This window comes from Pleurodeles waltl, chromosome 11 (genome assembly GCF_031143425.1).
Source record: "Pleurodeles waltl isolate 20211129_DDA chromosome 11, aPleWal1.hap1.20221129, whole genome shotgun sequence".
NCBI lineage: Eukaryota > Metazoa > Chordata > Amphibia > Caudata > Salamandridae > Pleurodeles > Pleurodeles waltl.
In genome coordinates, this window is record NC_090450.1 from 245,541,099 (window position 1) to 245,555,457 (window position 14,359).

Here is a 14,359-nt window from a genome sequence, read left to right on the forward strand (position 1 = left end):
ATTAACCATTAATGTATTGCCTATATAATGCTGCATACAACTATGCAAAGGTTGGTGCAAACTTGAAGCTCATCACTCAGCCACACAGTAGTCACCAAGAATCAACATATCAATATGTTTGAGAGCAAACCTGAGAAAACTGATTAACATATTCCCATGTTCTAGCATGCTGGCTGAACTGTTTAAAAAATAGTTGACTGCCCTCATGTCATGCATGTAGTGTACAGAAGTGTTACCAGTCACATATCTGTTTCACCAAAAATACCCTCTATTCAAGCAAAATTTATGTAAACAAATATTTTTGCAGATTTCACATGTTTTATGTAAAATCCTTATCACTATTTCTATTATAATTAAAGCTAAGAACTGCTTGGCTTTCACTGTAACTGTGCTAATGTTCTCCATTACCCCACTGAGTGAAAACTGTTTACACAATGTGTATTCTATGAGTTAAAACACCATGGGCCTCATTACAACCCTGGTGGTCCAAGATCACCAGGGCTGTTTTGATGGAAGCACCGCCAACAGGCTGGCGGTGCTTCCTGGTGTATTACCGCCGCGGTCACACCGCCGGGGCCGGCGGTTTTCCGCCACAGTGGCCCCGGCGGTTGTAATCCGCCAGGGCAGCGCTGCACAGGGGATTACGAGTCCCCGACTGCCAGCCTTTTTCTGGCGGTCTGAAACACCAGGAAAAGGCTGGCGGTAAGGGGAGTCGTGGGGCCCTGTGGGCCACTGGCATGGGCAGTGCAGGGGCCCCCTGACAGGGCCCCATGCGGCTTTTCGCTGTCTGCGCAACGGGTGCAACTGCACCCGTCGCACGGCTGCAACACCGCCGACTCCATTTGGAGCCGGCTCCCATGTTGCGGCCTTGGTTTCCGCCCGCCGGCCCAGCGGGGATGTCCATATGGGCACCGCGGGAGTGCAGCTGCATTGGCGGCTGCCCGGCGGTTACAGCTTGGGGGGCAGCGGTAGCCGCCCGCCAATGTTGTAATGAGGCCCTATGTGTTTTACTACTGGAATCATCAGGAATTTCACCTTCTTTAGGTTAGCGGTGAGATGTGGATATATGTTTCTTATGTTGTGCATTAAACTTTTTTTAAACATTTTAACTTATAAAATTAATTACGGTACAGTGAGTTCATGAGAAGGATTATGCGCACATAGTTTAGAAGGGAAACCTATTGTAATTGAGGAGGGCCTTGAGGTAATTCCTCTTTTCTGGCTAATACATATTTTGCATTTTTTACGAATTATGTCAGCTTCAGAACAAAAGGAAGATAAAATCAGTCTACCGAAGATGCAATGTTTTCTGTTAAACCTTGACAAAAATAAACTATTGTTCTTAGTGGAGGTTTAGTTGTCTTCTAGGTCTTTGATTCACTATCAAGCTGTGTTCATAACTTGTTAGAGAATTGTTATCAAACCAAAAAGTTAATTTGAATTGTAATGCTAAGTATAAGGATTCTGACTGGGGCCATATTACCATATGACCTGTGAACTCAGGTTTTTTCATCATATAAATCCTTACAGGTATTATATCGCAAAATTATAATCTCAAAAACAAGTCTGAAAGTGGATTCATAATTGTACTAGTATTCTGTACAACTGAAACAGCATATTAGTCTCTGCCCCCATTCCAACACATGAAACTCTAGATCGTCTTTCCCTCAGACGTTTTTACCATTATATTAGTCAAATCAAATCTAAATGAGGGGATAGCCAGTCACTTGTTACTTCATAAGATTTCTAACTGAGATCAAACAATATCTTTTATACCGTAATTATGAGGACTGACATATCAATGGCTTACCCCAGGATTGCTTACTTGTTACAGAATCTGTTTAGCAATAAAGTAAAATAGTTTTGCAACTCGTGCAATCCTCAGGTGTTTTAATATATGGTGTGAAAATATTATTTTGATTCTTTTCAACCTTGACTCTATGTGTATGTACAAAATCCTGGACTTGGCTTATCATTCTACTGATGTCAGTTTAGTCATGTTTCCCAAATAACTAGCGCACATCAGTCAAACACATACATGCACACTTCACATATGCACACTATAGCTTGAACAGTATAAGCAGCTCTCCTTTGCCCACCACCTCCAGAAATTGGCTTGAAAAATCATAGTTCAGTTATAAGGAAGTTCATCTGTTCATCTCATAGACACATAGACTAACAGTGAATCTTGAACTTTTCATGAAATTACTGTACCTGCTTAGGGTACTCCAACCATGATTCGGGAAATCCTTTCACATGCGGCTCTCCCACTTGTTTTCCATTTACAACTCCAGATAGTAAAGTGCTATTTTCTTGTAATGTTGCGGATCCTGAAATCATCTGCCTAACCAATGGGTGGTTCATATCTACATGGAAATCTGCTGATATTTTTCTGTTGTCCTTGATGTCAAAGAGAGCAATATTGACAAAGAATGGCTCGACCTATAATGAAAATCAGATGTGTTAGCATTTATAAGTAAACATATGAGATTAACATTGGCACTGTAACTGTGACTCTCATAATGCTCAGTGGTAGAAATCATTTCTTATGTTTGGTATCTTTTTTCGGTTAATAGTCACATTGAAATTATTACGCAGCACATATTATTCTGGACTATCCATTTTAGTTAATTTTCGGACACAATGCTTATTACTCATACTGGTTTTCAATATTCCTTTTCTATAAAGCAATTTAGACATAGGTTTAATAATATCGACATTTTAGGGTGAATGGGCTGGTTTGCATGGACTGCCCAGTCATAAAGACACAGAGTGCTAGTAAATACTGTACCGAACCCTGCAACAATGTGCTCTTCTGTGGTAGCCAAAATCATTGTTTGTGATTTGTCACATATGCAAATAAACAAAGGGTTTGCTGCTCCACCCCAGCACGGTCTTGTGCAAAAAGAAAAGGAACAAAATAAAACACCTCAAATTCATTTTTGTTAATTACTAATCTATGAAAAGGCACTTTGTGTGACTTTGCATGGGTTAGTTAAAACGAAGCATTGGGAAGGCAATCCAACGGTGGAGTATGGGCATTCCCATGCATCCACCTCTGGATTTTGGTGCATCCTCAGATGTAAAAATACTTGTAATCCTGGGAGTGCTTCAAAATGCTACCCCTTCTCTAGTGAGATGTAATGTGGAAAAATATCTTTAGTTCTCCTCCTTATTTCCTCTTTCCGCAAGTGCTGCATTTTGAGGCACACATAGCAGAAAACAGTGTTAAGGACTATTTCTGTGCAGGGAGATGCCTATGGTCGAAAGACTGCCTGTGTCAGAAGTATATTGGTGATGCCACACTACAGAGTTGTAAATCTATGGCTTGAGCTAGGTGTATCAATCCAACACAGCGTAAAGAGGCTGATTGCAAGGATTCACAGAAATCCTTCTCACCAACATTTATAATGAAGGATTATTCCCATCATTTCACCAAGTAAGGCATGCGAGGGGATGCAGACCTCCATCACTGGATTCACATTTGCGCAGCACACATATTATGGTGCCAAAATACATGGTGACTGCAAAGGGAATTCGTGGTTGTGGTGGGGGGGGGGAAGGGGAAGTGGGGAGAGAACAGTTCAATGCTTAATTTGTGAAAAAAAAGTTCTGGTGTCCAACATGTTCTTAAGAAAGCCACCACCCATTTATGATGTGCAGCCCACTTTCGCACCATGCATGGTGAACTTTAACCAGTGCTGCCACTATCCTCTCTTTTGCCTCTAGCCTACTTACTGTCTCCTCTACCCATACTCTCCTCAGTTCTCTCCTTCCTCTTTCCTTTGTCAATTCGTGTCTGTCACCTATCTCTCTCCATTTCTTTTTTCCCTCTTTACAGTCTACAACTGTTCTTTTACATGCCCCTTCTACCCATGCTCTTCTGTTTCCCCTTTTACCCCAGCTCTATTATGTATCTCCCCTAGCTCTCATTAGGCATTCTCTGCTCTGTCTATTTCAACCTCTTCTTGTTTTAGTTTTTAATGTTGTTCACCCGCATTTCTTCTTGCTTTTTCTCGCTTCTCTTGCTATCACCACACCAGGTCTGTCTTCTCCCACAATATGACTTGTTCTCATCCTTCCCTTCTAGCATGCTCTCTTTTATTTATTTTCTTTTTTATCCTCTCCCACCTCCATTCTTGAATTCTCTCATCTCCTGACTTTGCAGCTACAAAAAATAAATAAATAAAAGGATATGTACTTGTGGCTTCTTCAAGCGAGGAGCTTGTCAGTCATTAGTTTGGGGGCGGGCCCTTCTCTTTGACCCTCAACAATCAGATCACTTACATCATTCTCTGACATGTCTTGTGCCTCCAGGTCGAAACCTTGAGCATCTGACTCTCCAGAGTCAGCCTTTCTAGTTCTACCATCAGCAGTGCTCTTTCTCACTGTGCCTGTTCTTTTGTGCGGGGTACTACGTACTCTGAAAGAAGAACGTCTCGTGCCCCTGACAAGCAACCAGCCATCCTCTGAGTCGGGCCACCCCATGGAGGCATCTCCCCCTGGCTTCCACCCATCCCATACATATCACGGCAATGAGAAAAACAGAGACTTGTCTCCATCGAGTACTTTTATTTTCTCCGGAAACAGAGGCCATATCTGATATTCAGTTTATGAAGCCTTTCTTTCACCATCAGGAATGATTCCATTTGTCTGTGGACTTAATTTGTGTAATCAGGGAAGATTAAGAAGTTTTTGCTCTGTACTGTTTAGGCCACTGACCCTCAAAATCTGCATGATAGTGCCTCTGTCTCGGTAATTGAAGAGATGCACCCTCACGAGTGCGGGGATGACTTGATGTCTGAAATAGCCTCTAGTATGTCATTAAATTTGCCAGAATACTGGAGAAGTATTTGTTCGAGTGAATTCAATGCCACTTTGTCAGAGCCAGCTCTACAAGCTGGTGTCGCATATTTCCCCATTTAAAGATTATTGGCCTTAACCATGATGCCCCCGCATGGAGAAGTACCTGCTCACCAAAAGCCTGTACACAACAAAGTGCCTGAACGCCCAATGTGGGGTCTCTCTCCATCCACCAGGAGTGACTTAATAATTGCTCTAACACACCACACCTCAGTGCTCAATACGACCAACATTACGTACCTCCTATTAGGGCGTAGGTGCCACCCACTATCCCTGCCATGCGCCATGGAGTTGGTCAAGGCAATGAAATATGAGTCTTAGGTTTATGCACGCTGCAGGAGGCTATCATTTGGGCCTGTAAGTTACAATGTGTCACCCCCACTTGGTAAAAATCAGGTAGTAGTATGTTATAAATCAGGTGGTAGTACACTGCCAATAACCTTCAAATTGTCCCCTAAACCATGTTTAGGTCACTCCCATTGTTCTCCCCTAGCGCAAGGGCTTTTAGCAGCAGCTTTCCTGGATAGTATTAGCCACCTTGTTCTGATACTCTCATAAGTCTGCGAGTGTGGTGCCGTGAGGGGGTGGTCAGCTTCCAGCACCAGGCTCCATTCACTCCTGGGTCAATGGAGTGCCCCATCAACAGCTCCTGTGCACTGTGATGCTTTCCCTACTCTGTCCTTATTCACAGAGTGGCTCCAAGCCAGGCTCCAGCACCACATTCGGAGACATGAGGCATGATTATGGTCTCATTCAGCCTGTGTCACACAATTGGTCTAGATACCTCTCTGCCGCTGCACTCTATTGAGTCAGAGTCTGCCTTCCCCACCACCACACCGAGGCTCTCCCACACCCATGGCAACTGAGCCCCTAATGCCTGTCTCATGGGGGGCCAGGATGAACTAAGGATCACCAGGAAGGGGCAATGGGAGCAGATCTAGTGACTATGCAGCGCTCTTTGTCACAATCTTGGCCACGTCCCCCATTTCTTAACTTTGCTGCTGCAGAAATTGTGCCATATTGTAGATGTTAGTTGTCATCTATGTACAAGAACAAGGGCTTAGAAATCGAGAAAACATAGGGTTGTCAGTCCGTAGTACATATGCATTTTGCTTTCTCCAAGGTTGAGCAATATATACAACTGCATTAGGGCTGCAAGCTGGAGGCTTTCTTCGGGGAAGGTTGGGAGCTTGTATGATCCTATAATTGGGACTGGGTGACTTCAGCATCCTCACAAAAAATATCAAGGAGAAATCAACAGGTTCTGACAAAAAGACAAGAAATTGAACATTTCTACGAGTACATAAGAGGACAAATGTCCACAGCAAGAGGTTTTTTACTCTCGCCCTAAGATGCCCATAGACTGCACTGATCATAGAGCAATTTGACATGTGCAACCTAAAGACAAGCAAACACTATGCAATGAAGCCTTAACAGTTACAGTGATCAGAATAATATTCTGAAAATGACCTTCAGCCATTAAATTAGAGCAACAGAACACAAGTTAAAAAATATAAAAGTGCATGAACTAGAGAGCAGTTCCCTAGTGTCCAAAAACATTACCTTTTAAAATCATGAATCAAATGCTGCCAAAACATTCCACTCTCAGACATGGGAACATTTCAATACCCAGTTTTACCACAGATGCAGGGGGTCAAGAAGAGTTTTGCTTTGTTTATTCAGCTGTTTAAAACACAATGAACTTTATGACCATACCAGCAGACATCTTAAAGTGTGGTAAAGCAGGTAAAGCCAACATTTATTTTGCCAATGTTATAATAGAATTATATAAAACATATATGTGTTTAAGCACAGGAAGAGTAACTTAGCACACTTATTGATGGAAAGAGCCATGGTGTACAGGAACAGGACTGGTGGGGTGAGGGTACATGCAAATACCAAGACTCACCTGGCTAATGAGTGAGTGACTCACTAAACTGGCAGCACCAGAATCACTGGCCATTGCCGTCGGAGTTGGTGAAAAGTGCACACTCTGCACAAACAGGCTGTTAGCAATGGGTTCTCTAGTTGGCAGTGGCTTGCACCCTGTTGAAGTAGGGACCCTCACTCTAGTCAGGGCAAGGAAGTCACACAGTTAAGGTAATCCCTGCTCACCATCTTGGTAGCTTGGAATGAGCAGTCTAGCTTATCTCAGAGGTAATGTGTAAAGTATTTGTAGCAACACAAAAGGTTGATGGACGGAGTGCTGAACAATGCAAACACTCATCCCAAGTCAAGGATCTGGGTTTGTTCCATCGTTCTTTTGCTCACCATGCCACCCCAGTTTGGACCCAGCCATATGCAAATCAGTCTTGACCCTGTTCCTCATGGGAACAGTCCAGCGCAAACTGCCAGGCCAGGTCCTCCCGGGACCAGAAACAAGCATCCTGAGACAGGTTTCAGGGTATCACCCTTCATCAGCCAGGCTAGCTTGAATGCAGTGACACAGTGAGCAAGGGACCTACGTATGGAAAGAACCCTCTCACTTAGGGCAACTTTAGAAACACAAAAGGATGATGGACGGAGAGCTAAACAATACAAACACTCATCTCCAGTCACAGATCTGGGTTTAATCCACCCTTCTTTTGTTCACCTTGCCATCCCAGTTTGGACAGTACCTTGGAAAACAATGAGGAAACACAGACATTGCACAGAGTCAGAAAGGTGAGTCACCGCTGGAGCCGGTGCGGTGTTGGTTCCTTACTGCTACTGGGGAGGTGAGTGATCGGTTCCTTACTGCTAGGCAAGGGAGGTGAGGCATCGGTCCCTTACGGATGAATCAGAGGTGATGCGGCATTAGCGGTAAGGCATTGGTTCCTTATGACAAGACTGGGTTGTTGAATCTAGCAGGTCAAGATGCGAGGCGTCCACTTTGCAGTGTCACAATCACACCATGGGGTCACAGCACTGTGTGGTGTCCCAGACACCGGGGACACAGCACTTGGGACTTCCGCTGTGGCGGGACTTTGGAGGTGAAGCAGCAGCATCAGACCTATGTGACAGGTCATGGTTGTTGCACTCACAGGGGACCATGGGTAAGGTACAGGCAGCAGTGCAGAGTTGGACAGCTGCACAGTTCCAAAGTCACTCTGGAGTCTGCGTGCTTAGTTCTTTTTTGGTTGCACCAGAGCTCATTTCCAAGGGCCCAGGAATTGTATTTGCCACCACTTAGCAAGTCAGAACTCTCAGCAGAAGAGTCCAGGCACCAGCAGATAAAGTCTTTGATGTCCCTGAGACTTCTTAACAAGAGGCATGCTCAGTTCAAGCCCTTGGAGAACCTTGGAAAACAGGACGTAGAAAGCAAAGTCCAGTTTTCACTTTCACTTTCAGGACAGAAGCAGCAGGCAGCAGGCCAGCACCACAAAGCAGCAAGCAGAGTGGCAGTCGCTCCTAAGGCATCCAGCTTTTGTTCCTGACAGAATGTCCGCAGTCCAGAAGTGTTGTAACTAGCTGGAGTCAGAGGTGCAGTACATATACCCATTTCTGTCTTTGAAGTAGGCAAACTTCAAAGAGAAGTATTTGTAGTATACAATACCCTGCCTTTCATTGCCTGAGCCCCAGACACACTCCAAGGGGTTGGAGATTACTTTGTGTGAGGACAGATACAGCCCTATTCAGGTGCAAGTGTCAGCCTCTCCCACCACTCTAGCTCAGGAAGACCCATCACTCCGGAAATGGGCCATCAGGATATGCAGGCCACACTTCAGCTCCCTTTGTGTGACTGTCTAGTGTGCATACACAAACAGCCCAAATGTCATCCTGACCCAGATGTGTATTCAGCAGACAGGCAGAGGCACACAATGGTTAAGCAAGAACATGCCCACTTTCTAAAAGTAGCATTTTCAAACTCACAATTTGAAAATCAACTTCACCAAAAGATGTATTTTTAAATTGTGAGGTCAGAGACACCAAACTCCACATCTCTATCTGCTCCCAATGGGACATTACACTTCAAAGATATTTCAAGGCAATCCCTATGTTACTCTGTGAGAGAGATAGGCCTTGCAATAAATAATGAAGACCAAATTTTGCAGTATTTCACTATAAGGACATTGAAACCATGCCAGTAAATGTCCTACCTTTTCAACACTTTACCCCGCTCATGGGGCTGTCTTGGACCTGCTTTAGAGGTGACTTACATGCAGTAAAAGGGAAGGTTTGGTCCTGGCAAGTGGGTGCACTTGCTAGGTCAAAACTGGAATTTTAAACAAACTGCACACAAAGACAATGCAGTGGCAGGTGTGAGACATGTTTACAGAGCTACTCGCGTATCAGTGCTGCAGGTCCACTAGTAGCATTTGATTTGCTGGCCGTGGGCACACATAGTGCGCTTTACTATGGACTTATTAGTAAATCAAATATGCCAATCATTGGTAAACCAGTCCCCAATACAATTTAGACAGAGATCATATCCACTTGTGCACTAGTTAACAGTGATAAAGTACCCAAAGTCCAAAAGCCAGCAAGCACAGATCAGAAAAAATAGGAGGAAAAAGATAAAAATGATGGGGATAACTCTGAAAAAAGGGCCAGGTCCAACACTGGCATACTAACCAAACCCAAGATGAGGGGATTGGTGGGCCTGGGTTCTGAGCATATTTAGAAGGAGGGAGGCAGCAATGTGAGCATGCTGGCAGTGCCAAATGCTCCTCAGCATCAGTCCTGGTTGGCACCACCTGAGTCCACGCAGTGTCTAATTTTTATTGCACATAACACAGCACTGACACAGCATGGCATGGGCAAAAACCAAACCTTCACTGGCACTGTACATGTCTCTGTCCCAGCTGAGCCATTGCAGCAGCTAACTGATGAGAAGCCAGCCAAGGCAAGATGTGGGTAGGACTTGTGGACTGTACTCTTACTCTGTATCTCATACTGATCATGGTCAGACCATGGAACTAGACTGCATGGGTGGCACTCTTATTTAAATTCAAATTGAGTTTGTAGAGTGCCCGGGGATCTCTTGGTACTAGACTGACGCTGAGGCAAACAGTCTGAAGAAGTAGGGAAAAAGACACATTTTGAGGACCCTCCTTAATTTTTAGTAATTTTTCATGGCTTGTATTTTACAGGGAAGCTGGGTCCAGGTGTGAGACGCCTGAACGGTAAAAGTACTGTCCCAAAGACAACTCCTTTGAAAGTCAAGACAATTGAAAATGCAGAACGAAAATGCCAGAATATATCTAATGAGTCCTTTCAAAATTGTTGCTGGGAGACCTTTCTAGAAAGGGAACAAAAAGTCAGACTTACTCTTTTAAAAACCAACTGGTTGAATAAAGGTAACCAGTACAATTCATGTAAGAGAAGTTTTCCATGGCAGTGGTGAGGATGACCCTCAGCTTGCTTGCTTTTTTATTTTGTAACACTTGAAGTCTAGTGAAGAGAAAGTTCTTCATGTCTGGATATAGGTTACTACAGTAGTCCAGCCATGTCCTCCATCACAGCCGAAATGCAAGCCCGTTTGCAGTCATGAAAAATCAAGAGAAACAATACTCGGAGGTTGCGTACATGATATGTACAGGATGACACAACAGCAGATACCTGACTATACATCTGGAGAGTGGTATCTATCTTTACCATTACGTTCTTTATACTGTAGGTAGAAGAACAATATCCAAATTCAGAGGGTAAATTACTAAATGTTAGACTTGGCATCCTTGGCGTGGTCTCCCTTAACTTTTTGCCTCTGCTTCCCAGGTTGTTGATGTGTGCTGGACTCTGTTTTTGCTGTCTTTGATACTCTGGACACTTTACCACTGCTAACCAGTGCTAAAGTGCAAGTGCTCCTGTGTAAAATGTATGTGTAGTTGGCTTTCCGTGATTGGTATATCTGATTTACTAGTAAGTCCCTAGCACAATGTACCAGAGGTGCCCAGGGCCTGTAAATCAAATGCTACCATTGGGACTGCAGAAGTGGTTCTGACATCCACATTAGTAGCCCTGTAAATATTGCTCTGACCTGCCACTGCAGTGTCTGTGTGTGCAGTTTTAAACTGACAATTTGACTTGTCAAGTGTGCCCATTTGCCAGGCCCAAATGTTCCCTTTTTATACACGTAAGGCACCCCTAAGGTAGGCTCTAGGTATCCCCATGAGCAGGGTGCAGTGTATGTTAAAGGATGGACATGTATTGGTATGTTTTAAATGTCCTGCTAGTGAAATACTGCCAAATTTGGGTTTCACTGTAGCAAGGGCTATCACCCTGACAGGTTAACATTGGGGCTGCCTTTAAATTTAAATATTATTAAAGTGCAAACTCACTTTGAGAGCAGATAGAAATATGGAGTTTGGGGTCTATGAACTCACAATTTAAAAATACATCTGTAAGTAAAGTTGGTTTTTAGATTTTAGATTGTTAGTTTGAAAATGCCACTTTCAGAAAGTAAGCATTTTCTTGCTTAAACCATTCCGTGACTCTGCCTGTTTGTGGATTCCCTGTCTCGGTCAGTTTGACAGTTGGGCTATTTGTGCATCTCCACTTTGTGCGACAAAGGGTGCTTGAGTGTAGCCGGCATATACGAATGGGCCATCTGTGTTAGAGTGGAGAGAGGAGTTGTCACTTACACCTGAATGGGTTGTTCTTGCCCTCTCACAATGTAGTCTCCAACCCCCTAGTGTGTCCCCCCCTGGAAAGTAGATCACTTCTGGTTTCAGAGAAGTGCTGCTCCTCCCTGTGACGTTGCTTTGTTGGGCTATCCTGCAGTGGCTGCTTCGGCTTGTGAAAGGGGACAATGACTGGACTTTGTTGTGCTTTCCTGCTTGAGAAGAATCTCCAAGGGCTTGAACTGAGTTTGCTTCCTGTTTTGAAGTCTCAGGGCCATCAAAGGCTTCCTCTGCCAGCACCGGGACTCTCTGCTGAGACTCTTGCCCTGCCCAGTGGTGCCCTATCCATTCCCTGGGCCCTTAAAAGGTGAGGTTGGAAGAACAAGAGTTGAAAATCCACACACATATTTCTGTGCGGGATAATTTTCAGCGCACCATCTGCAACACAGCTGATAAACAACATGCTGCTGGCTTCGCAGCTAAAATCGACGCTCCACCTGCATCACAGCTGCGAGATCGGTGCATCAAGGGCAGAGAAACGATGCGCAACACTTGCTCGTGGCTGCTGATTATGACGCAAGCTCCACCCAGCGCGGTTTTCTTACACCGTACGACCAGATTTTCCACGCATCGTCCCTGGGCTCCAAAGTCATCCCAACTCTGTGTGGATCCTGTGTGCCCCATCCAGAAATCGACACATCACTCTCTTGTGAGGGAGAAAAATGACGCATTGCCAACCCGACCGAAGGAAAAAAGACGCACGCCCTCCCTTGCAAAGAAGGAATTGGCGCATCACTGACTTTTCTGACGCACATTTGCCCTGCGGCTTTATTTTTGACACAAACCAAGTACTTTGTACAAAATCAGTTTCCCTTGTTTTCGTTAGAGTAACACTTTTGAAAACTCATATTTTAACTTGTGTATGTTGGATTTCTGTCGTTTTGGTCTTGTTTGATTTAGATAAATAGTACCTATTTTACTGTTGTGGTGTCCATTTTGTAGTGCTTTCACTGAAGTCCGTGTGTGTGAGTACAAATACTTTACACATTGCTTCTGAGTTAAGCCTACCTGCTCGTGCCAAGCTATTAAGGGGTGAGTGGGGGTTAACCAGGTGTGTTTCTTCTTTGTCCTGACTAGAGTGAGGATCCTTGCTTGGTCAGGGGTAACCTGACTGACAGCCAAAGACCGCATTTCTAAAACTAAAGGTATTGGTTTCCCTCAGTTATCAGGGCTTCAGCCTTGTCAGAGTTGTTTCAGCTAGTGAGAACACATCCATTGGGGACAGCTGAATGGCAGTTCTGAAATAATGCAATGTCAGATTTGATAAGTCTTAGCTGAAGTAATGTATCACTGGCGTAAGTGTACATTTTAATGAAGAAATAATGCCCTAATGTTGCCCAAGGTACCCAACAGATATTAATATAGGTAAGGTCAAACAGGTATGGGGCTAGAGTTGAACACTGGGGAACACCACATGAATAGCTGGCAGAGTTTAACTGTCAATGGCTTGCCAACAAATAGTGTCACGTGCCTATGGCATTCCATAAATGAAAGGGCTTGGGTGGGGCCGGGAAGGACTGGCAGCTGGAGCTTGCAATGAAAATGTTTTGAAGGGCTTGTGGGCTGCTGCCCACTGGAAGAACTGACAGAGTCCTGGTACCCTAAAAAAAGGGCTGATTGTGCCCAACATCAAGCAACAATAACTGCTGCACAAATTAACCACTTGAGAGCATGCTACAACTGCCCTGCCATAAACCTTTGGTTGATTTATTTGTGAATTGCTATGAAGGAGACAGTGTCTCTTGCCCTTCCTTTGTTTTTGGAATCCGGAAGGATTTGCAATTTTGACATCATTGTTCGTAAAGTGATTTGTGACTTTCAATGCCATCCTAACAGATTACAGTTTGGTTTTTCAACCAATGTGCCAATATGCACGAAGAAGACTTTTTGATACTGAAAATGATTTCATACATTTGCCCTTTGGTGTTTTGCAGAATTTTACAAATCTACACCTCATGTAGATTTCCTAAATCTGCACCTGAAAAAAAGAAACATTGTTTAAATTGTATTAGTATAGCACTTACCCCCTACAAGGCATCAGAACGCTTTACAGCGAGTATCATGCTACCCAGGAGCCTAAAGTTCGTGGTCAGCCCATTAGTTATTGGGGTTAGTTTTGCATGCTCATTCCAAGCATTCAATTCAGTTTCTCTGTAGTACATTGTTGACATAGAGTGAATATTGGAGGGGCTATGTTAAACACAATTGCTAGCTGGAATATTGTTATGGCTGCCAAAGAGCTTTAAGGCAGAAATGCATGATATTTTAGAGTAACTTGTATACAGAGGAGGCAGACAGAAGCTAGAAAGAAGTAGAGGTTGACTTAAAAATTGTTAAGTGCTGGAATATCAATTTTTCATTCAGGATTTTAAGGAATAACAGGGTGAGAATTTGTGCGTGCAATTTGTGGATGTAACCCTGTTGAAAGAAACAGTTTCAAATTCTACACTTAAGGAATGTAGCTTACACAACCTTTTTTAGGCACTTTTAAGTGGTGACACATGTACTTCTCATAATAAAAAAAGAAGCATATTGCCTGTTCATACCCTTTTCCTTCAAGCAGTGTGACAAATAAGAGCCTCTTTTTACATACCATTACAGCCTATTTAATACTATAAAGTATTGTTACAGTTTATGCAAATTATAAGCACCAAAAATAAAAATATGTTATGTAAACACAGACCATCTTAAAAATATTAAACAAAATGTGAGTCAGACGTACATATACATCTTTTTAAGATTGAAGACTTGTGAATCAGGCAACCCTTGCTTAAGATATTAACCCTCATAATTAATTGCACCTTCAAAACTCTTACAGTAAACCCATTTTTGATGTTCCTGAAACCCCTTCAAACTACTTATTGTTGCTCCTTTTTATTTCTCACCTTTTAAGA

The 14,359-nt window shown here is 43.5% G+C and overlaps 1 protein-coding gene across 5 annotated transcripts in view; it reads right to left on the minus strand.

Annotated features, from left to right (window-relative positions):
* Nucleotides 1-14,359, minus strand: part of DOCK10 (dedicator of cytokinesis 10) — a 1,618,956-nt gene that overhangs the window by 706,943 nt on the left and 897,654 nt on the right. For all 5 annotated transcript variants that reach the window (XM_069213493.1, XM_069213489.1, XM_069213490.1 and 2 more), the window contains exon 12: nt 2,215-2,442. In XM_069213493.1, the coding sequence (XP_069069594.1) occupies nt 2,215-2,442 (228 nt within the window). The remainder of the gene's footprint in view (nt 1-2,214; nt 2,443-14,359) is intronic.